Source organism: Falco cherrug, chromosome 12 (assembly GCF_023634085.1).
Source record: "Falco cherrug isolate bFalChe1 chromosome 12, bFalChe1.pri, whole genome shotgun sequence".
NCBI lineage: Eukaryota > Metazoa > Chordata > Aves > Falconiformes > Falconidae > Falco > Falco cherrug.
Window position 1 is genome coordinate 7,192,830 of NC_073708.1, and position 21,493 is coordinate 7,214,322.

The window sequence follows — 21,493 nt, forward strand, 5'->3', positions numbered from 1 at the left end:
GTGTCTCTGAGTCACTGAACATCAGTATCTGCCTTTTCTTCCTGAAATAACGTAGTGGAGGGTTTGGGGAGGAACTGATAAGGGAAAATACAAGCTTGGAGTAGAGCCCTAATTGCTAAGGTCCAAGAACCTCACCTGCATCCTCTTTTGTGGGCATCTGCATTTGAAAAATGGATGGGAGAGGTGGTTTCAAAGCAGCAGCATTAATGTACCTGGGCACCAGAGCCCGTATTCTGCAGGACCTGTGTGCCTGCTCCGGCTGGCATGACGGCTCGCTGCAGCGGCAGTGGCGGCTGCCACGATGCTAGACCAGTCCCGGGCTAAAGCCCAGCATCGGGAGGATGTGGGGTATTGTTCAAAGGCTTCCAGCCTCGTACAAAAGCAGTGAAGCTAGTCAACCCTGAGAGCTGCCGCAGATCCCATGTCCTTTCCCTCCGCTGATGTGCGGCTTCAGTGCAGGCAGGCTCTGCTGCAGAAGTGGCTTTCATAGGTTTGCTTTAGGGGGTGTGTTTTGAAAGGAGAATGAGTGTGTGTGTTTGACCTATATCCTGCACATCACGTCCAGGAAGCCTGAAAGGCACAATGGGAGGAATGTACTCTTACACGATGCCTCTCATTTTCACCTCCATTAATTTTATTGGATTCCTGCATTACATTTGTGTTGTAATTGTTAGAAACAAAAAGGGAGGGAGAGACCAAATGGCACTGTTGCTCCCTCTATGATCAGCTTCAGGGATTCTGTTGTTTTAAAGCCATGTATATGGAAAACAGTGCTGTCACTTAGTGTGGGAGCAGGTTTGGACTGAAAACATTACGGGTTTTTTGTATTAGAAGTGTTCCTGGCTTTGTTAGAAAGAATCAGTGAACGAGCAATTGTGGTGGCTGCACAGAAAGGAGGAAAGGCTCGTGGTAGCAGCGAGATGCAAAGTGTCACAGTCTCGCAAAGCATTAGAACATGCTTTATTTTAGGAACTTTATGACCCCGATTTGCTAATTGAAAGCAAACAGAATTATGAGATCTGTTTGATTTTTACCCAGCCAACTGATGCAGGGAAATTTAGCTGAATTGAGAGCAGCGTAACCTTTCCAGGGGGGAACGGGAAACAGCTTTGTTGCAAAAATATATCCGTAGGTGAGCAGACGTTGGGCCTGCAGCCCTGTGTTTCACAAAGTGGAGCTCTATATGGGTATTTAGAACTCCATACAGAGCCTTCCTCAGGATTTATACATACACGTTAATGTATTGCCGCTGCTTTGCTTGTTTTCCCCTGCTGCCGCAACCTCCGAAATGGCTGGTGGAAATTCCTGTACTCCCCATCCCCTTTCAGGCTTTTAGGACACTAATTCACAGTTGTTTGTATTTATACAAACTAAAATATTTTCTTACAAAATGCTCCTAACTAAGCACCGCCTCATTATTTTTTCCTTTGTACGAGCCTGGGTCCTTTGTGAAATCTGGCCCTCAGCTTCCACCTGCTGTTCAGAGCCAGAACGGCAGGTCTGCCACGAGTCTCGAGAAAATAAAAATATCCGTGCAAATTTCAATCCCACGTGCAAAACGTTGAACGATATGAAAGTGGAATTGAAATGACAAGATCAAGCTGGTCCTGGCGAGGCTTTGGGTTTGGTTCGGATTAGCTAGCCTGATGACTTTCCCAGAACCTGAATGAAAGGGGTGTTGTTTCCTCTGATCAAATCAGCCGATTTGTAGCTGGTTTAAGAAGCAACCTGTACAGAAGTATGCTGTTCTTTTCTTTTCCAGCTAAAAACCACAGTGACACCCAAGTGTTCTTCTACCTGTGGATTATCTTCTATTTCATCAGCTCTTGCTATACCCTAATTTGGGACCTGAAGATGGACTGGGGTCTCTTTGACAAAAATGCTGGTGAAAATACCTTTCTTCGAGAAGGAATTGTCTACCCACAGAAAGTGCGTATACCTCTTATTAGGAAAGGCTTTGAATATTTTAACAAAACTTGCCGAGTTTAGAGCATGTTGCCGTTGGCCACTGGTGCTTCTGAATGCTGTGGGCTCAGATTTCTCTAGCAGTAGAATTCATTTGATTCAAAGAGATAATTTCATACTGTTCACTTTTCCTAGCGGATGAGCAGAAAATTCTGTGCCTTCCTGAAGGCCTGAAGAGGTCTGCCTTCTGTGCAGAACACGTAGGATGAGCTGTCCTGTTTGTCTGTCTTGTCCTTCAGGCATACTACTATTGTGCCATTGTAGAAGACGTGATCCTGCGTTTTGCGTGGACCATCCAGATCTCCCTCACTTCCATGCAAATCTTTCCGTATGCTGGGGACATCATTTCTACTGTATTTGCCCCACTTGAGGTATTCCGGTAAGGCTGCTTGACTGAACAGTTTGTTTCTCTATTTACGTTTTTGTTACTTGTATAACATCAGCACGGTGGGAAGTGCCTTGCTGGGACACGGAGGGTACTGGTCCTTGAGATGGAAGACTAGGTCTGACAGGAACATCTAATCCAAGCAGGGTGCTGAGTGAAGAAGGCTGTAGAGGGCTCTGGGCTTGGGTCCTTCATACTATGTCTGGTTTCTTCCAAACCTATACCTGATCTTGAGGGGTTTGGTTTTGCTAAATTTCTCCTTAAAAATTACCTTGTTGAAATTTCTAGCTGAAGTTCCACTTGATTCTCAAGTTGACAATTTTCAAATCTCAGCTTCTTTTCCAAATGCTAATTGGGATCCTGCACCATCGGTTGGGATCCTGCAAGGTTCTGGGGCTCTTTACACACTTGTACTCTAGGCGGAAACCCACCGCCGTGGCTTCCTGAGATGATTAAAAGATCTTCAAGCTGAACCTCACTCATGTAGATGGTGAAGGCTGCCTTTAGCTTGGAACGCCTGGTGCCTCCACGCTGTCCAGACCAGGGCTGTCATCATTGGGACAGTGAATGAGCCTGGCACGTCTGTTATTCTCAGGGAGTTGGGAAGATGTTGCAGCAGGTGCTGCTTTTAGCCATTGGCCATTTCTCCGTGCTCCCAGCATGTTCCCAGAGGCTCTTGGATCAGTGAGAAGACTCAGTGGTATCCAGGTGCACGTACCAGTGCTTTGCCAACCACAGGCAATGCCTGTAAACGTGGAACTGAAATGGTAATTTTCATTTTTTCCTCATCCAGGCGGTTTGTGTGGAACTTCTTCCGTCTGGAGAACGAGCACCTGAACAACTGTGGTGAGTTCCGTGCCGTGAGGGACATCTCCGTGGCACCGCTGAACGCCGATGACCTGACGCTCTTGGATCAGATGATGGACCAGGAAGATGGTGTACGAAACCGCCGCAAGAACAAACAGTGGAAGCGCAGCCAGAGCGTGTCCTTGCGCAGACCTCGTCTTGCTTCACAGTACGTTTTGCCCCTCCTCTGTGTTGTTTGGCACAACAAACCAAGTCACCTGTGGGAGCTGCTGCTAGTGCACGGTGGCTGCTTGTGGGCTGGGTAGTCAGGCGAAGATCTCAGCCAAAATAATTATTCAAAGGGAAGACAGGTCCAATTAGTAAACAGATGTGCCTCTGCTGGGGGGTTGAGCCGTCCTTTACGTCATCTTGGGGTTCTGGTAAACCACTGGAAATGGGAGTTCCCTTTAGAAGACTCCCCTCCTGCAAAAATAGCCTGTAGCAATTGCCAGTGCAAACTTGGAAGAGGGGTTCTCTTCAACTGGACATTTCCAGGCTTCGGACCACCCCAGGGTTTCAGTTCTCGTTTGGTTAAGGTTTCGTATGTGAGATCTCGGACTCCATCCTCTCACAGATCTAAACCCATCCATATTTTTTTTCCTTTCCACCCATCATTCTTGCTCCCAAGCCCCTGAACCTGTTGACTGGGTATCTTCATGGCAGTGCCCATGCTCCAAGCATCACAGGGTGCTCCAGTGTCCAGGCATCACTTCTGCCCCAGCAGCACAGCCGCAGAGCCCTGCCCTTTGGCCAGAGAACAAGCCTGTGCTCTCGGGGGATGCTGAAGTGCTTCGTGTCGGGGTGTTGTGCAATCCTTGCAGCACATCCCCCTGTTGCATCACTGCGTGGGAGGGTGGATGGGAGGGAAAGGAGCCGTGGCTGTCACGCAAAGGGTGTGCTCTGGCCTGAGCTGCAGCCCTTGGGCCATGCTTGTCTCATATCCGTGTTGGCTCAGGGTCGCGACCAACACCAACGGGCTTCATGTGGCTGCTGGAGACTGAGTAACTTGATGCAGAGGGGATGTGGGCCACAGCCTGGGTGAATTCCCTACAACCGTGCCGGTTTTTTCCCTCCGTCATGCAGCGAACCGAGACGTGTCAAGCATGTTCGGGCAGAAGGATTTCTTCTCCCCAGTGAGTGTTTTCTGTTTGTTTTTTTCCAGGTCCAAGGCTTGTGACACTAAGGTATTGATAGAGGACCTAGCGAATGAAGCGAACACATGAGATGGCCACGGTCTCTTATTCCGCATCCTTTGTTTTCTCGTTCTGTTCCCCTCTTCCCCAAGTAACCCGACCTCTGGTACAGTTCCAGCTGAAAACAGGAGAAAACACTCAACATGTTTTCTGAGCTCTTCCAGACCAGATCCTATGGACTCCAACAAGCTCACTGTGTTTCGTTTCTTTTCTTCTGGGTTAATTTTAATGTTCTATTTTAAAAAAAAAAAAATAAAATATTTTACTTTGTTTTGCCAATAAAGAGGACAGTTCAGGAAAGAAGGATTGTTTACAGTCTCAACAAGGACATACAAACCTGTCTGGATAACGAAGCATCATAGGGACTCCCTCATGGGACAGTGCCGAGACCACACTCGGTTTCTGCTTGGCCCGGTTTTGACTGGTTGAAACCGGACTTAAGTTTTTAAATCTGATTATTTTGTTCTGTTTTGTTTTGTTTTTTCTTCATATCCAGCGCTGAGGCACTGGCTGCACTTGCAGGGAAAGTGCACTTAGAGCAGTATCTTCATTCATGAAGCTACTTTTTAATTTGATGTAACTTTTCTTATAATTTTTTGGAAATATGATGTATCTGTTGCATATAGTTTTCACATTATTTATGAAACGTAACAACCATATGAGAGTGATTTTGAGTCCTGTGCAATGAAGGTTGTAACAGTAAAACAAAGCCGGGAATGTTGATCTAGATCTCCAGGGTTTTGGGGTTATGCCCTGCAAATACCCCTCTCGTGAGACAAGTTGCACCTGTGTTTACCTTTTCTCTCTCTCTCTTTCTTTTCAATTTTATTTTATTTTAAACCAAAGTTTCTCTTTCTGATTTTTTTAGTTGCTGCTACTGCTTCTGGGCATGTTTCTTGTGCCGGTTCAACGCCAACTTTCCATGCAGCTGGGTGAAAGTAGTGCAGATGATCCTAAGGTCCTTTGGAAAGGAGAGTTGGGTCCTACCAACGGTGCAAAAAGCTAGGCAAACAAACGCTTCAGAACTTCATTCTCCAGATCAAAAAGTATTTTTTCAGAGCCTTAAGAAGCCTTAGATGGCATGAAGGCATCCCTTACTGAGCAGGGAGCTTTTCTGGTGCTCACCTGCAGCCCAGCGCAGCAGAAGTGGGACAAGGCGAGGAGCTGATGGCCGTGGGCTGGAGGGGGGGGGGGTATGTTAGCGAGCTGTCGGGGAGCGTGGAAAAGTCTGTGTTGAGCCCACCCGATAGGGAAGGTGAAACTGAAAACAGGTCTCCTGGTGGCTTCTGGTTTAGCACAAAGCCTCTCCATCCTGCTGCGTCGCCCTGTGGCTCAGCTCCTCGCCTCCTCTCGCCAGCCCGGGTTGGGAAGCGCGGTGCTATCAAGCAGACTTGGGCAAAGGGCAGCCGTGTTGCCAGCAAATCGTGTCGGAAGAGCAATGCCAACTCGATGGTCTCGTTAGCCTCTCCTCCTGTAGGGAAGGGAAGATGAGTGCCTGCCGAGTCCCACCGTCCTTCCCCTGGCACGACGGGTGCCCTCAGCTCTCGCAGCAGTACCGGTGGGCACGGGGAGCTGGAGCTGAACCCCACCACCGCGTCGGGTCGGCGTGGCCGAGGCCCCGGGAATGCCGCCTGCCCCTCTGCTCAGCTCACGGTGCACAGCTGAGACTGCAAGGGAAGGGTGAAACTCTTGGAGTAGGATCCTCACACTGATGTCTGTCCGGTGGCTTGCCTATCGTTTGGGCAATGGAATTGCAGGAATCTGCTCGGTTGCTCTTTGGTGGCTTTTTTTTTTTTTTATAGTTAGCTAATAGCATGGTTTTTCACATGACTGGTACGTTGCGTTTTCTGTTTGCCTGCTGTGCCTCTTGCCCAGAGGAACTGAAGAAGGAAACTTAGTTCTCTTCATTTAATTGGAGGTAGATTCAAATTCAGTGGTGGTGAAGCCGTGCCCCGTGCCAGGCTAAGGGCAGCGCTGCAGCCCTGTCCCTGCCTGCGCTGCCGTGACATGCTCTCAGCTTGCAAAGAAACTCCGAGGGACCTGCCGGGAGATGCCTCTGCTCTGTCAGCAGTGTGCATGGTGGCGTAGCTGGTGTGTCTGTTGTGGTGCTCCTCCTCGCATCTCCTGCCCTGTCGGTCCGCTCTGGCGGGAGGGCAGCTGGACTAGGTTGTGCTCTTCATCCTTTCTGTGCCCAGGAGCCTGTTTTCCCATATTTAACTCCCTTAGATCTGTTGTTCATACTTAAACGGAGGGTTCCTGTTCCTGTGGAGGTGGAGTCTGAGATATAAAGCCCTTGAAAATATTTCCATTGCCTATCTTGCATTGCAGCGGTTGTTGCTGTGTCCAAACCTTGTGTAGGTGTTTCCAGCGAGATCGGTGGGAGTGAAGCCATAGCTGCCGGGGGGGCCAGAGGAGGGCAGCTACACTGAGGAGGGGCAATGCAAAATCAACCAGCGGTGTAACTTACGCAAAGTGGTTCTTTGTAGACAGAAACAAGAGCTTTACTGGCAATTCTTCCTTTTGGAGGGAAGGAAAAGAGACACGTTGAAGTGATGTCCATCCCCTGGGAGCGCTCTGCCTTCCTCAGCTGGGCTGGGGAGAGCGAGGATGGCCAGGTGGTGTGCGTCCCTCCTGCCTGCCTGCTGCTGTACCGCCCAGCCCTTCGCTTCCCAACCCGGTGGGCAGCATCAGGTTGCAAGTAATTAAATCTTTATTCTGTAGTTTACCTAAATCATTATGGAAACAAGAATTCAGCCTGTCTGTCTGCTCTGCTCTCTGCTCTTCCCTTTTTCTCTGTCTTTGCTGGCAGGAGAAATAAGAAAAAAAGGGGAGGTGGCATTGTATAGCTAGCAAACATTATCTCCTAAAATAAAACATTGTCCCTTTTGGCAGTGAAGGTGGCCTCTTAGGGGAATGTAGCCCGAATTCCCAGAGGCCTGGCTTTCAAAGGCTCCCAGCCCCCTGGCGCCACATCTGCCTGTTCCCCCCCTCCCAGACATTTCTGAGAAATCGGGTGTGCAGATTCCTCCTGAGAGCCAGCGCTAAAGCTGGGGTGGCTCCGTAGCTGCGAGAACATCTGGCCAATAAAGGGGGACCTAACGGAGCGGAGCAGATGGTAAGGGAACAGCCCCGCCACCCCTGCGAGCAGCCTGCGCCGGGGATGGGCATGGGGTGGCTTCATGTCACACGCGGGCTTTGCTCGTGGGTGCTCGGGCACCTTCCTGGAGGGAGAACAGCAGGGTGATGGTCCAGAAGTGTGTGGAGCAGAGTTAGAAGGAGCCGGGGTATTTTTATCCGGCACTTTAGTTGTTGGGATGTAGCTGGAGGGAAGGTGGAAGCTGAGACGGGTCCATGCTCTGGCTGCTGGGAAGCAGTGCTGGATGTTGGGTGTTGAGCTCGCCCTCTCCTCACGATTCGGCACGGAGGTTGCGGTTGTGTGCGGCTCCCTCCCAGGATGGCGTGGGAGCTCCTTCTGTCTGCCCTGAGCCCTTGCAGATGGTCCCATGTCAGGGGAGGTGGTGCCGCAGTGTGGCCGGTGACTTTTGGAGATACCCTTTGACCTTGCTTCTCCGCGCCGATTCCCTGCTGCTTTCCATCCTTCCTGCTCTCCCAGGGATTTTCGGGTTGCAGGGGATTAGGGTTTGCAGCATCCAGAGAGTCTTACTTGCTAGCTGGAGTTCCCTGCGTGGCTTTGGGACCATGTCACTGGAAAGGCCAGGTGCCCCTGCGTGGGGAGGGCCGTGCCGGGCAGCGGCTGCGCGCCCCTGACGGGTTTTGGCTCCACGGTCTCGGCGAGTGGGAGCGGGAGCTGCTCCATCAAGGGGAACCGATGCTGTCCAGCCGCGCGTTAAAAGAAACACATTTGCAGCACCCATGGCTGCAGCCGGGGTGTATCAAATAAACTGCTACCTCGCCAACCCAGACACGTTCCCAAAGTCGGCTGCTGCTCATCCTGCGCCTTTCCCTGCCCCGCTCCCGGCCCTCCTTGTTCCGTCACTGTCCTTGCTGTTTGTCCGAAGCCAACGGTACCCTTGGCGCGGGGGGGGTGTGCCTGGCAGCAGCCTTCTGTGGGAAAATCCTGGCGGGGGGGGGAAAGCCTCTTGTGGAGCCAAGCTGGATCCTGCTGCTCTTACTTCCCTAAAAATACTTCTTGTGCTGCTCATCCTGCCTCCTTGTCAGGGCTCAGCTGCTGCAGCCGCGTGGGAGGCGGGGAAGGACAGCACTGTCTCGGTCCAGAAGATAACAATCCCTGGGGAATTTTACTATGGATCTTCCAAAGAGCGAGGGAGACGGTGCAAAGCCTGTGAGCGTGGCCTGCGTTTTGAACAGCTGAGCGAAATTGGCCTTATCCTGCAAGGATGCTGCTGCATGCTGCTCACCGGGACTCGGTGTGCGCCCCCGGCTTTTGGGGGGGTTGTGGCCCTGACATCGGGGTCATGCTGGGACGTGCCCTGGCACTGGGGCATGGCTTGGCTCCCGTTGGGAATGCCAAAGCCGCTTCACCCATGCACCGCATCCCAGCCCCATGTCCTCCCTCCTCTCCACCATTCTGCTTTGCACTCGCAGGGGGAAGGTGATCTTCTGCCTTAAGCATAGGATTTTTTTTTTATTTTAAAGTCTTATTCCAGAAGGCGATCGGCTTGTTTTGTCTCCTTGGAAAAGAGGGGCTGGGGTTCCTAAGGGAAGAGTGGAAGATCCCTATGGTAACTCTGCTGCAGTCACGGTTGGGCTCGGTGGCTGTCACCTCATCAAACCTTGCCTCCTTTACATGATGCCATCCCAAATCCCACCCCTCAGCACCAGCTGTCAGCCCCCCCCCCAGCACCATGGGGCTAAATCGGTGTGTCAGCATCCCTGGGGGGGCTTCAGCCCCAGCTGCAGCATCCCAGCTGCAAGAGAAACGCAGGTTTGGCTGGGGGAGGAGAGGAAGGCGATGGTGCTGCGGGGTGTCCCCAGGTGCTGCTGCCCCAGCCCTGTTCCCGGTGGGAGTCGGAGGCTTCTCTAGCCCCGGCAGAGCCGTGCCACAGTGGGCGAGAGGCACCGACCCTGCCTGGGAAGATGCCCCATGGCCTGGCAGTCCCTCAAGCTATTAGAAACCAAATTGCAAACTCTTTGCTCCAGAGGAGAAATTGGGCAGCCTGGTAGAACTTGTGATGACCTCTCCGTCCCGTAGGTCCTCCTGGCGAAGGATTGGCCTTTGGAAGGGGCCCGGGGTGGAAATGCCAAAGTTCCCCCCGGGTCCCGCTGCCGCCTTCCTCTCCCCCTCCCCACTGTGTTGGTCTAAATGATCTTTCTATGAAGCCCTGTAGATGTCAAAAGTAATTATGGAGTGTGATTAGTCCTCTGTGGGTGCTTTCTTTCTTTCCTCCTCCTTTCTCTTTTGCTATCCCCTTCTCCACTCTTCTTTTTTGGCTAAGTGGAAAAGGTGAGGACAAAGAATTGCCGCTTGCTTGGACTCATGATGTATCTGTGACTGCGCTATTAGCTGTCTCCTCTTTCCTCCCCAAATGGATATAATTTTTGAAGTGTGGAATACCCTTCTTGATAAGTAGGTTTAAAAAAAAAAAATGCACAATGTGATACTGTTTCATAGTTTCTAGGTGGTTGTATAAAGCAAAGTTACTGTGATTGTGTTTTTCAAAGGAAAAAGTGATTGGTTACGAAATCTGTCCTTTTTTCATTATTACAAGCTCTTTGTTTTCCAATGATCTGATGGCTCTTTTGTCCCCGGTCTGTGTGTCTTTCTTCCCACGTCCCACCCCTGGTGCCACATCCCCGCGCGAAGCCATTGCTTCCACGCTCTGCGAAGATGCTGCTCGCGCGCCCTTGGGAGCGGTGGGCTATCACTGGTGGCCGGAGGTGGGGGACATCTGTGTCCTGGGAGGAGGTGGAGGTGCTTGAAGGAGGGGGGCAGGAGGGGTTCAGAGGAAGGTGCCCAGGTCTCAAACCCAACATGCCAGGGGTGATGCTGCAGGAGACCTGCCTGGAACATGCTGTACCAGCTAAAGGCTCTTGGTCCTTCTGGGAGCCTTCGGTTGCCTCTCTCCAGCTTGTCCCTGGTCCAAAGTGTCGTCCTGCCTGCACAGTAGATGGCCAGGAGGCTGAGTAGCCTGGCTCTGGGTTGTCTGGGATCTGTGCTTTTATTTTGCTCTCTTAAATCTCTTCATCCTCTCTTGCAATCAATCTTCCTCCAGAAGAGAGCCCAGTGCCTTGAAATCGCTCTGAGCCTGTTGCTGCTCACACCAGCCGCTTCCCAGAGATTTAATCCCGGTTGCAGCTCCCTGCCTGGCTGGCGGCAGGAGCCCGGCTGCCCTTGCTTTGGCACCTCACCGGTCGAGTTGTCCCCAGCTCAATGGGGACAACATCTCCGCGGTGCGTTTCACGCCTCCAGCCCAGGCAGAGGAGCTGGGGTCCCTCTCCGGGACAGCACGGAGGTAAGGATGGGTCCCAGCATTGCAGGGGAGGTTAGACCCCAGGGCTGGGGTACGGGGTGTGGGGGGGTGTCTCTCTGCTCTGGGCTCTTCCACCCAAACCTGCCAGCACTCCCCTCCTGCCGGGGAGCAGCGGGGGGAAGGTGCTGGGTCCATTCCCCATGGAGCAAGGAGTCATCCCTGATGCCCGCTGCGAGCCCGGCCAGCCCCGCCGGGAAGGAAGCCCCTGGGCTCAGTTTTGGCTGCGATGGGGACCACTGGGGTGCCGGGGGGTGTTTTAAGGAGATCGGTGTGGTTTCTTGCTGCTCGTGCTGGAAGGCGCCAGTGTGGCTGGAGCCGGGAGGATTAAAACAATTTCATAATCCTGGTGATTTCCTTTTGATCGGGATTATGAAACCAATCACGAATATCAAAAGCTGCAGCTTAAAGCGGCAGCTGGAGCGGGACCGGGACACCCATGGCCCCCGCAGCACCCCTGCTGCCCCCCGGGGACGGCACCCCCAGCACCCCCAGGTAAGCGGTGCCCACCGGGACCCTCACCCCATGTGATGAGTTCTGAGGGGTCTCGGGGAGGGGGAGGGGGGGGGAGGGCAGGGGGTTGGTGCGTGGGGAGCCGGGGGGGGGGTGCAGGGTGCGCACTGGGCCGAGGGGGGGTGGTGGGTGGGTGCACCAAGCCTGGCTCCCACCGCCCTCCTGCCTGGAGATGCTCAGCTGGCCCTGGCTGTGAGCTCCGGCCAGGGTTTGGCCTGCGGGAAAGTTTAGCGCAGCTGCCAAGGCGTGATGCTGGTGGGGGTGCCCGCAGCCAGCAGGCTGGGCTGCCGGGCTGGGGAGGGTTGGAGCCCCCCCCCCAGCCGGGACCACCCTCCCCATCCTTCTGGGCCTCCTGAAGCCCCAGCTGCCGGTGCGGGGCAGAGCCCCCGAGGGTGCCCCCCTCGGCAGGCCCGGGGAGGGGGCTGGCCGTGCTGACCCCCCTCCGTCCCGAACGCGCAGCCCAGGCAAAGGACATTCCCGGGGGGCGGCCGGCCCCCCCGCCCCGCAGCCGGGACCCCCACGCCGCGGGGGGGGCGGGATTGGGCCGGCGCTTCGGGGGAGGGGGGGGGGGGCGGGGAGGAGGCGGCGGCGGCGGCGGAGGCGGCGGGGGGCCGGGCGGGAGGCAGGGCTGGCCGTGGCCCCGCAGCCCAGCCAAGCGGCTGAGCTCTGGCTCGGCTGAAGGGGCTGGGATTTGCTGGTTTGTCCTTTTTTTTTTTTTTTTTTTTTTAATTTTTTTTTTTTCCCCTCTTCTGCTTCCTTCCCTTCTTCCGCCTTCTTCTCCCTCTTCCCAGCCCCCTCCCGATGCCGCTCCGGGGGTAAGGACTGCCCTCGCCTCCCACCCGCAGCCCCATCCCGCTGCCGCTCTGCCCCGGGGCGGCGAGGGGCTGCCCTGAGCCGTAGGGGGGGGGATCCTGGGGGGGGGGGGGGCTCCCGGGGGCGCTTCTGCAACCCCGGCCACGGGGGAGGCTCCTGCGGGGGTCCGGTGGGGCGAGATGCTCCCGGCGGGGGGCAGGGGGGCAGCGGCACGTGGGTGTCACCGGGCCCAGGAGGCTGGTGCAGGACAAGTGACACGTGTGACCCCGGGGGGAGCAGGGGGGCGATATCTGCCGGGTGGGACCTTCGGCGAGGTGCAGCCGCGAGGGATTTCGGTTCTGGGGGGTTCGGGGGGCCTGACCTGGTTCCCTCGGGGGCATCTTGCTGGGTGCCCCAAAAAGCATGGGCAAGGCCACCCGCTTTGGGGACCCACCCGCTCCGGAGCAATGCTGGTGTCAGTGCTTTGGGTGGCCTCGTGCTGGGCCATGTCCCTGTCCCCTTCCCCACCCGGCCGTGCACGGCAGTGGCATCGCAGACACCCTGGGCACATCACGGTGCCCGCTGCCGGCAGAGCCTCGGGTGGCCAGGAGAGATGTGTTTTTTAGGAAGCACCAGGGTGGGTGCCGGGGGGGCGAGCCCACCCTCCCCTGGGTTTTCTCCCCGCAGGACACATGGAGGGGGGCTCTCCTGCTGAGACACGGCGGGTGCCGCGGCCCCCCAGGCAGCACGGCCAGAGCGGCAGCCGGAGCCCTGCCCTGCCGGAGCCCCCTGATCGCCCCCGTGGCCCCCACGCCGTCCTGGAGAGCAAGGTGAAGGCACTGAAGGAGAAGCGGGGGAGCAGTCGGTCAGGGACCCCCGCAGCCCCCCCTGAGCGCCCCTCACCCAAGAAGTCCCGGCCGCGGCGGGGGAAGCCGGGGGCAGACGCAGCGGCGGTGGAGCCACGGGCTCAGCTCCGCACCTACCTGACGGATGGGCTGCTGGATGGCGGGGAGCCCGTGGCCGGTGGCCCCCCAGCCCCGGCACCCCGCACTGGTACCCCGGGGCTCTGGCGGGTGCCGTCACCCAGGGGAGATGTGCCAGGAGGCACTGAGCTCCCCCGGGACAAGGGCAGCGGGTCCCGGGGCTCTGCCTCCCCCCATGACAGACCTCCCCTGGAAGAAGAGGCACGAACCCTGCCAAGGGACCAGGAGGGTCCCTCCGTGTCCCCCACCGTGGCAGAGGGCTGGGAGAGCCTCTCGCTGGCCGAACGGGTGGAGAGGAACCGGCGGCTGCTGCAGGAGGTGCTGGGCCTCGCCGCTCCCGGTGCGTGATTTGGGCAGGTGACAGCTGTTTCGGTAGAGCCGCTGGGTGCGGGAAGGAAAAGCTTTGGGACACATGGGGGTCCTCGGTGCTGTCCTCCAGCCTCCCATGCGGCTGGTTCGCACCCCGGGGCTGCCCTGGCCCCCACGGGTGCTGCATCCCCTTTGCGAGCAGCTGTAGGAGGTGCCCGCAGGCAAAGCGGGGTGCTGCATCGCTGGGGTGCTCTGGGTGCTGCCGGGTCCCTCCGGCGTCCTGGCAAGGAATGTCACTGCGAAAAGCAAAAGCAAGAAATTCACTTTCTGGGGCAGTCAAGGTCTGCGGGCATCACCTTCCCTTCGCCAGCTGCCACCGGGAAAGGGATTTAATTCCTCCTTTGAAAGCATCTGCCCTAATGACCCCGCAGCGCCCATCCCTGCGGGCGCACGCGCCAGGTGCTGCTGCCCATGTCCCCATGTCCCCTTCCTCTGGGGTCTCTCCAGAGCCGAGCGGGTGGGATTGCCCTGAGAAGGGTGTTTGTTGGGATGGGCTGAGGAGTGGGGCTGGGGGTCCGTGGGTGCTATTGAGGTAGATCAGGGTAGGGGCTGCGGTCCAGCCAGGCTTTTGATACTTTTCCCTGTCCTGCGTTTCAGAGGTGCCAGCCAGTGACGGGGACTGGGACTCGGGGGTCTCGCTGCAGGACACCGAGGGCTGCAGGTAGGTTGGTCCCAGTGTGGCAGAGACAGACGTTTGCTTCTTTCCCCCTCCCCAGAATTGTATTTTAAATGCACCCCTCAAAGCAGGGCTGGGGCTCGGTGGGGCTCTGGGGCAGGGCTGGGGGGCAGGCCCCCAGCATGGCAGGGTTCCAGTGATGCTTCTGTGCGAGCAGGGCAGGGGTCCCCACCAGGACCCCAGGGTGAGAAGGGAGCTGGGGAAGAGAATGGGACAGAAATTTGTTCCAGGTGCTTAAGAGGATCGAGGCAGCAGGCGTGTGTAATCTTGTTGGACTAATGATAAACCTTAGAGGTACGGACTAAAAATACAGAGGTGGGACAAGCAGGTGAGCAGGGTGGGCTGGGGAGCCAGGCTGGGAGCTTGGGAGCCGTGTGGGGGAAGCAAGTGTGTGGGGAAGACCCCCCTGTGTGGTGGTTACTGGCTCTGCTCCGCGCCGGTGGCTGCGGGGTTGGGGACAGCGGGGTGCAGGGCAGAGCCGGGAATGTTGCGTTCCCCATGAGCAGGGGCAGCCAAAAGCTGGGGGGGAGCCTGGACCCCCCCCGGTGCTGCACAGCGGGCTTGCCTGGGGGCTGGCGTGCGCCCACCCTCCTGCCATGACAAGGTTAAGGCCAGGCTCCCCAAAGCAACTGCCTGAGCTGATTATTTTAATCAGAGGGATTAGGGCCATGGCCAACTGGGAAGGCAGCGCTGGAGCAGGGCTGTGCCCTCCTGTAGCTGATGGATCCCCCACCCTGCAGCTGGGGAAGTGTTGGGGGGGGGGTGGGGGGGTGTGGAGGGGAGACCCCCTGCAAGCAAGGGAAGGCAGCCGGGACAGGGGGGTTATCCCAGACCTACCTGTGTTCACATCGCTGTGGGATTTACACCGGCGGGGATCGGAGGCAATGCCTGCCTCGGTTTCCTCACCCACTCTGGGGTGCTCGTGGTGCAAAGCGCTGCTTTGGCCGAGTCGGTGCCCGAGCTGTGTGGGTGCTGAGCCCCCTCAAAGCATCACCGGTGTGGGGTGTGACCCACCTCCTCCCGCCTGGCACCGGGAGTTACGGGGGCTCCTGCTTGGCTGTCCCTGTGCATGGAGGCTGGGCCCTGTTTTCTCTGGGCAGAGCAGCCTCATCGTCACCGTTAAACCATGTCTAATCCCTGTTATTTTTTCCTAATCCCCCTCCCTGCTGCGGGGCTGCAGGGCCTTTGTCCCCGGGCAGGAGCTCGAGCTGAGCCCGCGGCATGAGCAGGCCAAGCAGCTGCTGCAACGCGCCCGCATGAAGGCTCGGACGAACCCCCTGCGCGCCAGCCACGACATCCTCCTCCTCCCCGCAGCCACCGCCATCCCGCACCCCAGGTCAGTGCCAGCGCCACGGGCCTCATCCTGCCTCTCCCCCCCCCCCGCCCCCAACCCCGCTGCCACAGCGCTCTCAGGGGGGGGAATCTGGATTTGGTGCATGTGCAGGGTGTGCATGTATGTGCAGAGCATGCACACGCGTGCCGGCACATGTGCAGAGCGTGCAGCCGTGTGTGCAGAGCCAGGGTCCGCAGCCCCATCCCGGTGCGTGAGCAGCTTTGCTCGCAGGAGCATCCTTCTGCCGGGGCACGCGTGAAACCTTTCCAGCGTAATATTTGCGGGGTGTTTAATTGTGTTTGATGATGATGTGGAGGCATTAACCGTGTGCTCCCGGCTGCCTGGGGGACTGCGTCTCCCAGCTGATGGGGAGCACCTCCCTAGGGAGGCTCGGGGCTGGGGGGCTGTACCAAAGCCGCGGTTTGCCCTGTGTGTGGGTCCTGTGCCATTCGGTGTCTGGGACCGAGCCACCGCGCGCTTCGATGCAGGGGAAGGGTGATGGCGGTTGTGCCGTGGCAGCCGGGCATCGCCGTAGCCTCTCACCATTTCAGCTCCGGGCAGGGGGCTGGAGGGCAGCGGGGTGGAGCATCAGGTGGACTTTTCCTCCTGCTCCAGCTTCTGCAGGGTTTCCCCCTCCTGCCTCGCTTTCCCAAGGAAGCTGGGCAGCCCTTGCAACTGGCCTGTCCCCCATCGGTCTGTCCCCACGCCAGGGAGCCAGGCGGGAGGCCGAGCATCGCCCCGCGGGACGGCGGGAGCCTGAGCGACTCGTCGAGTGGGGACTCGAGCTGCGGGCAGCCGCGGCGGCCGCGGGGACCATCCCCGTCCCGCGTCCGCTTCGAGGATGAGTCGGCCCGTGACGCCGAGGTGCGGTACCTGGAGCGGCTGCAGCTGCGGCACCGGCGGGCGCTGGGCTCGGCGCTGGGCTCGCTGGAGCCGGCCAGGGGCAGGCAGCCAGGGGACGGGGCTGGACAGCCCAAAGCCCAGAGCGGCGACCTCGTGGCAGGCGGCAAGTGCAGCGCCTGCGGCTCCTTCCTGGGTGCTGCTGGCGGCCAGGGCACAGACACACCGGTGGCCACCACTGTGGCCGAAAGCAGCCCTGCGGCACAAGGAAGCGTCCCAGGGGACAGCGGGGGGCCGAGTGCTGCCCGGCTGGAACCCAAAACCAGGGCTCTGGGCCCCCGGGGGTCCCCACTGTGGATCCTCCCCTCCCGGCAGCACATCCACACCGAGAAGATCAAGGAGACGTACATCGGGGACGTCACTTACATCGACGAGGTGGACTCAGCCCTGGAGAGCACCGACACCTCCGACGGCTGCCGGACAGACAGCGAGGAGGGAGGACCCCACAGCCCCCACCTGCGGGGGCACCGGGACCCCCGGCTTCACGGGCACAGGGCCCCCTGTGCCCCCCCGCAGCTGGAGGCGAGGGCCGGGAAAGGGGCAAGTGCAGCCAGCGGTGACCCCCGTGCGGGGGATGGGGGCTCTGGTGGTGCCACGAGCCGGACGGGGGCTGTTTGCCCCCCACTGCCAGGGAGAGCCGGTAGCCAGGAGGACGGGGATCCCCCCCAGCATCCCACGGGAAGCAAGGGGGTGGGAAACGCCACTCGTACCCCACAGCAGCCCAGTGAGCCCCTGGACCCCTCCTCGCAGCTGGGGGCCGGCACCCCCACGTCGGGCATCCACCTCCCCGCTCCCCCTCCCACCAAAAAGGCCTGCTCCCAGGTGCCTTGCAGGAAAGCCCTCTTCTCCAGTGGCAGCCGCCGGGCGTCGAGCCAAGGAAGCCGGGGCCCAGAGCGGGATGCTGGGAGCGCTGCGCCCTGCCAGCCCGGGGGCACGGTGGGGCCGGGGGAGCGGCGGGGTCCCTGCAGCCCCAGGTGGCTCCCAGGGAGCCCCCTCCGTGCCTTGTCCACCAACAACTGCAACAACACCCACGGGCCAGACCCCCCAGGCACAGGCAGAGGTAAGAGACCCACATGAGCACAGGGGCACCCGGCGTGGGTGGGGGTCCCCAGCAAAGTGGGGATGTGAATGTCTCACTGCGATTGCAGGGGCACCGTCACAGTCCATCACCAGCCCCATCGCCCTTACGCCCCAGGAGGCTGCTCGTCCCCCGGGGGGAGCTGCCAGGACGCCCGGAGTGCAGCAGCAGCAGCCGCAGCCAGCCGGGAGTGCAGCACGCGGGTGAGTGAGAGCGAGGGGCTGCCAGCATCCTGCACCGCGTGGTGGGTGCTGCATCCCTGAGCATCCCTTCTCAGTGCAGCAGGATGTGGCCAGGCTGAGCCCCCCCACGGTGTTTCCCAGTGGGACTCTGCCTTTCGGCACCAAAAAACCTCCCAGAAACCATAATGTGGGGGTGATAATTTTGCATGTGTGTTCAGGCGGGTTTGGGGGAATTGCATTTCACCCCACATCTGGTTCCACTGGGGGGGTGTTGCAGCAGACGTGATGGTGGGTGACCTTGGAGGTGTTTAGCTCAGTGCCAGGTTCTTCCCTTTTGGGGGAAAAATCAGCTGCTAAATGCTGTCAGCCCCAGGGCTGCCTTGGGGATCACCAAACACAATCCTGCTGGATCTGGGCCCAGGCGCAGCATGTCTCAGCCTGGCAGGAGGGTTTGGAGGCAGCGCTGGGTCGTTCGAGCTCCTTGCCAGGATGCAATCCCTTCAGGCAGAGAGCAGGGGAGGTCTGAGAGGTGTTAAACCCCCCATATTACGGGGAAAATGGGTAGGGAGCCCTTCAGGTCTCTTTGGCTCTTGAAGCCATCCCTAGTGCATGCGAGGTTACTGCCACAGGGCGGCTGCACCCCAATCTCACCGTGCACCCTGATCTCACCGTGCTGCTGCTCTCGAGGCTGCGAAGGTGGGTGCAAGACGCCCCCCAAGCCCCGAGGCAGCTGCCGGTCCTGTTCCCCCTGCAGGCACGTGGTAGATGGCCGTCATCCCTCTCCATCCAGGGAGCCGGGGCGGCCAGCGAGCCGCAAGGGCAGCAGTGCTTCGGCGTCGGGGCTGAAGAAGCTCCTGTGCAGCCTGAGCCAAAGCACCAAGCAGCGCCTGGGCCGCTTCCGCTGCTACAGCATGGAGCAGCTCCCGGCCCCCAGCAGCGTCCCCCAGGATGGCCCCGGCGTGAAGAAGTCACCCTCCCTGCAGTCCCTGCAGCTGGTGAGCCTGAAATGTCACCCCATGCAGGGGGGGTCCCGGGGGTCCCACAGGAGGGGGGCGCTGGGCTGGGGGGTGAAGCATTCCTGAGCATCACTTTATGATCCCGCGGAGGGGGGGGGGCAAGCGCCACCCCTAAGCTGCCCAAGGGGTTTGAAAAACCTGGAGCCAAATGGGGAGTGGGAAGGAAGGAGCAAGCTGCAAGCCAGGGGTGGGTGGGCTGGTGGAAAAGCAGATTTGGGGAGCAGAGCGGGGGGTAATTTGGTGTGGGGTCCCGGCCTGTGTGTCCCAGCTGAGTAGTGAGGTGCCTCCCCAAAAACCCTGCTCCTTGGGTGGGTGTCCTGGGCTGGGGCAGGGGACACCAGCTTCCCCCTCTTCAGTGGTAGTTTAGGGGGGGGCTCTGGTGGGGGGGGCAGGGGTGTGGGATGCCCCCATGGCCCCCCGCTCCCTCAGCGCATCAGTGGGCACAGGGTTGCACGGTGTTTGCGGTTGTCCCCATCTCAACTGGGTGCTTTTTCCCCAGGTGTCACCCTTCTGCCAGCCCCAAAAAGCTGCCTCTGTCCAGAGCCTGCACCCCCTCCTGGGCAAGGCACCCCGCGCCAGCGCCTACCTCCTGCCCCAGCCTGCGGCCGACAGGTAGGACGGGGCCTGGAAAGGCTGTTTTGGGGTGCTCAGCCACACACAGTGGCTGGGAGCCCCATCATCTGGTCCCCAGCATCTTCCCAGGGTCCCCGCTCACCCCATCTCCCCTCTTCCCACAGGAAGGGGGGCTCGGGGCCGCGGCGCTCGCTGAGTGTGGAGGACATCGGGGCGCCTGGGCGGCTGCACGCGGTGGGGCGTGTGGTCGAGGTCTTCCCCGACGGCACCAGCCAGCTGGAGCTGCAGCGACCCCCCCATGGCGCCTTCGGGTTTTGTGTCACCTCCGGGCACGGCCGGCCTGACACAGGTGCGGTGGGGTCATCCCAAAGCTTCACCCGAGCCCCAGGGGAGGCACGGCACGGCACAGCCCCTCCATGGTGGCTCTCGTCCCCCCCCAGGACTGAGCTCAGGGATGGGTGGAGGGGGCTGCTCCATCCTACCTGAGCCCTCTGGGGTGACACTGGATGGGGGGTCGCTGCCACACTTGGCTTTGGCCACGCACGGTCCCGTGTACCCACCAGCCCTTGGCTTGGGACACACAGCCCATCCCAAAGGCTGTTGCTACTGAATTTGTTCCCATGCACGGGCACAGTGCGCGGCCCCTGGGCACCCCCGGGGGTACAGCCCCAGCCGGGGGGTGCAGGCTGGGGAGCTCACCCGCCCCGTCCCTCTCCGCAGGTGTCTACGTGCAGGAGATGGCGGACGCCGGCACGGCCAAGCTGTACGCGGGGCTGCTGGGCGTGGGGGACGAGATCCTGCAGGTCAACGGGGCGGCCGTCTCGGGGCTGGGGCTGGCCCGCATCCGTGAGCTGCTGCTCCAGGCGGACACCCTGTCCCTCCGCGTGCTCAGGCACCGGCCGGCACGCCGGTAGCCCCTGCACGGCTCCCGGGAAGCCTGGCGGGAGGAGGATGACATCCCACCGACATGCCCCGATGCTGCAGGACAGCACGGCGTGGAGCAAGCTGCCCCGCGGTGCCACGATCTGCGCGGCTCCGGTGCAACACTCGGCTCCCCGTTGCGGGGTGGGGGGCAGGCGGGTTTCCTGGCCCCCCCAGGAGACAGAGTGGGATCAAGGACCCCCAAGACCGTGTCCAGTGTCTCCAGGAGCTGCCCCAAGTGTGAGAACAGCCCCAGCCCTGCCATGGAGCCAGGGTGGGTCTGTCCTGCTGGGCACTGAGGTGGGAATGTCCCATCCCTGTGACCCCAGGAGATGTAGGGCTCCCTTGCCTGCAGGGGTGGTGGGCTTCTTTTAAATTATTTCAAACAGGATTAAAAAAAAAAAAAAAAAAAGTAATGCCGAAACAGGGTGCCTTTGGTTTGTGGGTGGCACGGAGGGGCTGGGGTGATGCTTGCTGGCATGGGCTGGCCAAGGGAACAGGACATGCCCCAGCCCCGGGGTCACGGGGCTGCCGGTGGGTGCAGGAGCTGCAGCCAGGTCTGGGAGCTGGGAAGCGTGTGGGTGCCTTCGCATGGGGCTGAGCCAGCCCCCCACCCCCCCGAAGTTTAACCCCAGTGGGCAGCTTGTAGGCGCCCTGGCTGTGGGGCGCCATGGTGTGCAGCCTGTGGACACTGTCACCTGAGGGCAGGAGGTCTTTGGGGCCCAAGGACCTGTTCGGTCTGCGGAGCAGGCGGGCCCCCTGGGGGCCACGCTCCCCAGAGAGCTGTGCTGGCAGGGGCTCTCCCCACTGCGCCCCCAGGCAGCCTGTGTTCTGGGGGGAGGGCTCTGGATGGGCTCAGGCTCTTTGCTGCCCACTTTCCCATGGCCCACCCGCTCCAACAGCTGCCTCCCGACAGTGCTGCGATGCTGGGGGTGCCCTGGACAGGCAGAGGTGGGGGGCTCAGCCAGCTGCAGTGTCCCTCAGAGAGCAGAACCCCCCTTCCCTGCTCCACCGAGCAGCGTGGGGGGTGGGGGGAAGCTCTCCTCTTCCTGCGAGCACTGCCGGGGCAGCGGTGAGGATGCGCCTGCAAGTATCCATCACTAATTAGAGGGGTCTGCGCTCCTGCTGCTGGTTTGGGGGTTTTCTTCCTTCCAGCCACAGAAGGGGAAACTTGTGCCGCGGCGCCGGGGTGGCTGCGCGGGGACAAGCCTTTTCAGCAGGCGCCGAGGCCGGCACACAGAGGAGCACGGCAGCAATGGCTGCCCTCTGCACGCTGGCGCCCACGCGTCTGGGCTGCAGCTGCCTGCAGCATCCCCCAC

The 21,493-nt window shown here is 59.4% G+C and overlaps 2 protein-coding genes across 5 annotated transcripts in view; both read left to right on the top strand.

Annotated features, from left to right (window-relative positions):
• The window catches only part of XPR1 (xenotropic and polytropic retrovirus receptor 1), a 109,438-nt gene extending 104,746 nt beyond the window's left edge, over positions 1-4,692 (top strand). For both annotated transcript variants that reach the window (XM_055724258.1, XM_055724259.1), the window contains 4 exons: positions 1,763-1,929; positions 2,205-2,344; positions 3,144-3,365; positions 4,359-4,692. In XM_055724258.1, the coding sequence (XP_055580233.1) occupies positions 1,763-1,929; positions 2,205-2,344; positions 3,144-3,365; positions 4,359-4,419 (590 nt within the window). In that variant the 3' untranslated portion in view covers positions 4,420-4,692. The remainder of the gene's footprint in view (positions 1-1,762; positions 1,930-2,204; positions 2,345-3,143; positions 3,366-4,358) is intronic.
• Positions 4,693-6,180: 1,488 nt separating this feature from the next.
• KIAA1614 (KIAA1614 ortholog) lies at positions 6,181-20,910 on the top strand. Of its 3 annotated transcripts, XM_055724255.1 has the most exons (12): positions 6,181-10,823; positions 11,237-11,333; positions 12,143-12,166; positions 12,831-13,466; positions 14,093-14,156; positions 15,352-15,507; positions 16,215-17,464; positions 17,553-17,685; positions 18,419-18,659; positions 19,180-19,292; positions 19,418-19,602; positions 19,974-20,910. In XM_055724255.1, exons 1-12 carry the CDS (start codon positions 10,479-10,481, stop codon positions 20,165-20,167), a joined length of 3,438 nt encoding a protein of 1,145 aa, XP_055580230.1. In that variant the 5' UTR covers positions 6,181-10,478; the 3' UTR covers positions 20,168-20,910. The 3 variants fall into 3 exon arrangements, with proteins under 3 accessions (XP_055580230.1, XP_055580231.1, XP_055580232.1); XM_055724256.1 differs by lacking the exon at positions 12,143-12,166 and having other exon boundaries at positions 19,974-20,909; XM_055724257.1 differs by lacking the exon at positions 6,181-10,823 and having other exon boundaries at positions 11,200-11,333; positions 19,974-20,909.
• The last annotated feature ends 583 nt before the right edge of the window (positions 20,911-21,493 follow it).

What these genes read in the sequence shown, in the direction of transcription:
- KIAA1614 (XM_055724255.1), top strand. Translation starts at nt 10,479, where the DNA reads ATGGCCAGGAGGCTGAGTAGCCTGGCTCTGGGTTGTCTGGGATCTGTG. An exon ending in GGCACCCCCAGCACCCCCAG is followed by an intron (nt 11,334 to 12,142) that starts GTAAGCGGTGCC and finishes CCCTCTTCCCAG; the next exon opens with CCCCCTCCCGATGCCGCTCC. An exon ending in CCCTGCAGTCCCTGCAGCTG is followed by an intron (nt 18,660 to 19,179) that starts GTGAGCCTGAAA and finishes CTTTTTCCCCAG; the next exon opens with GTGTCACCCTTCTGCCAGCC.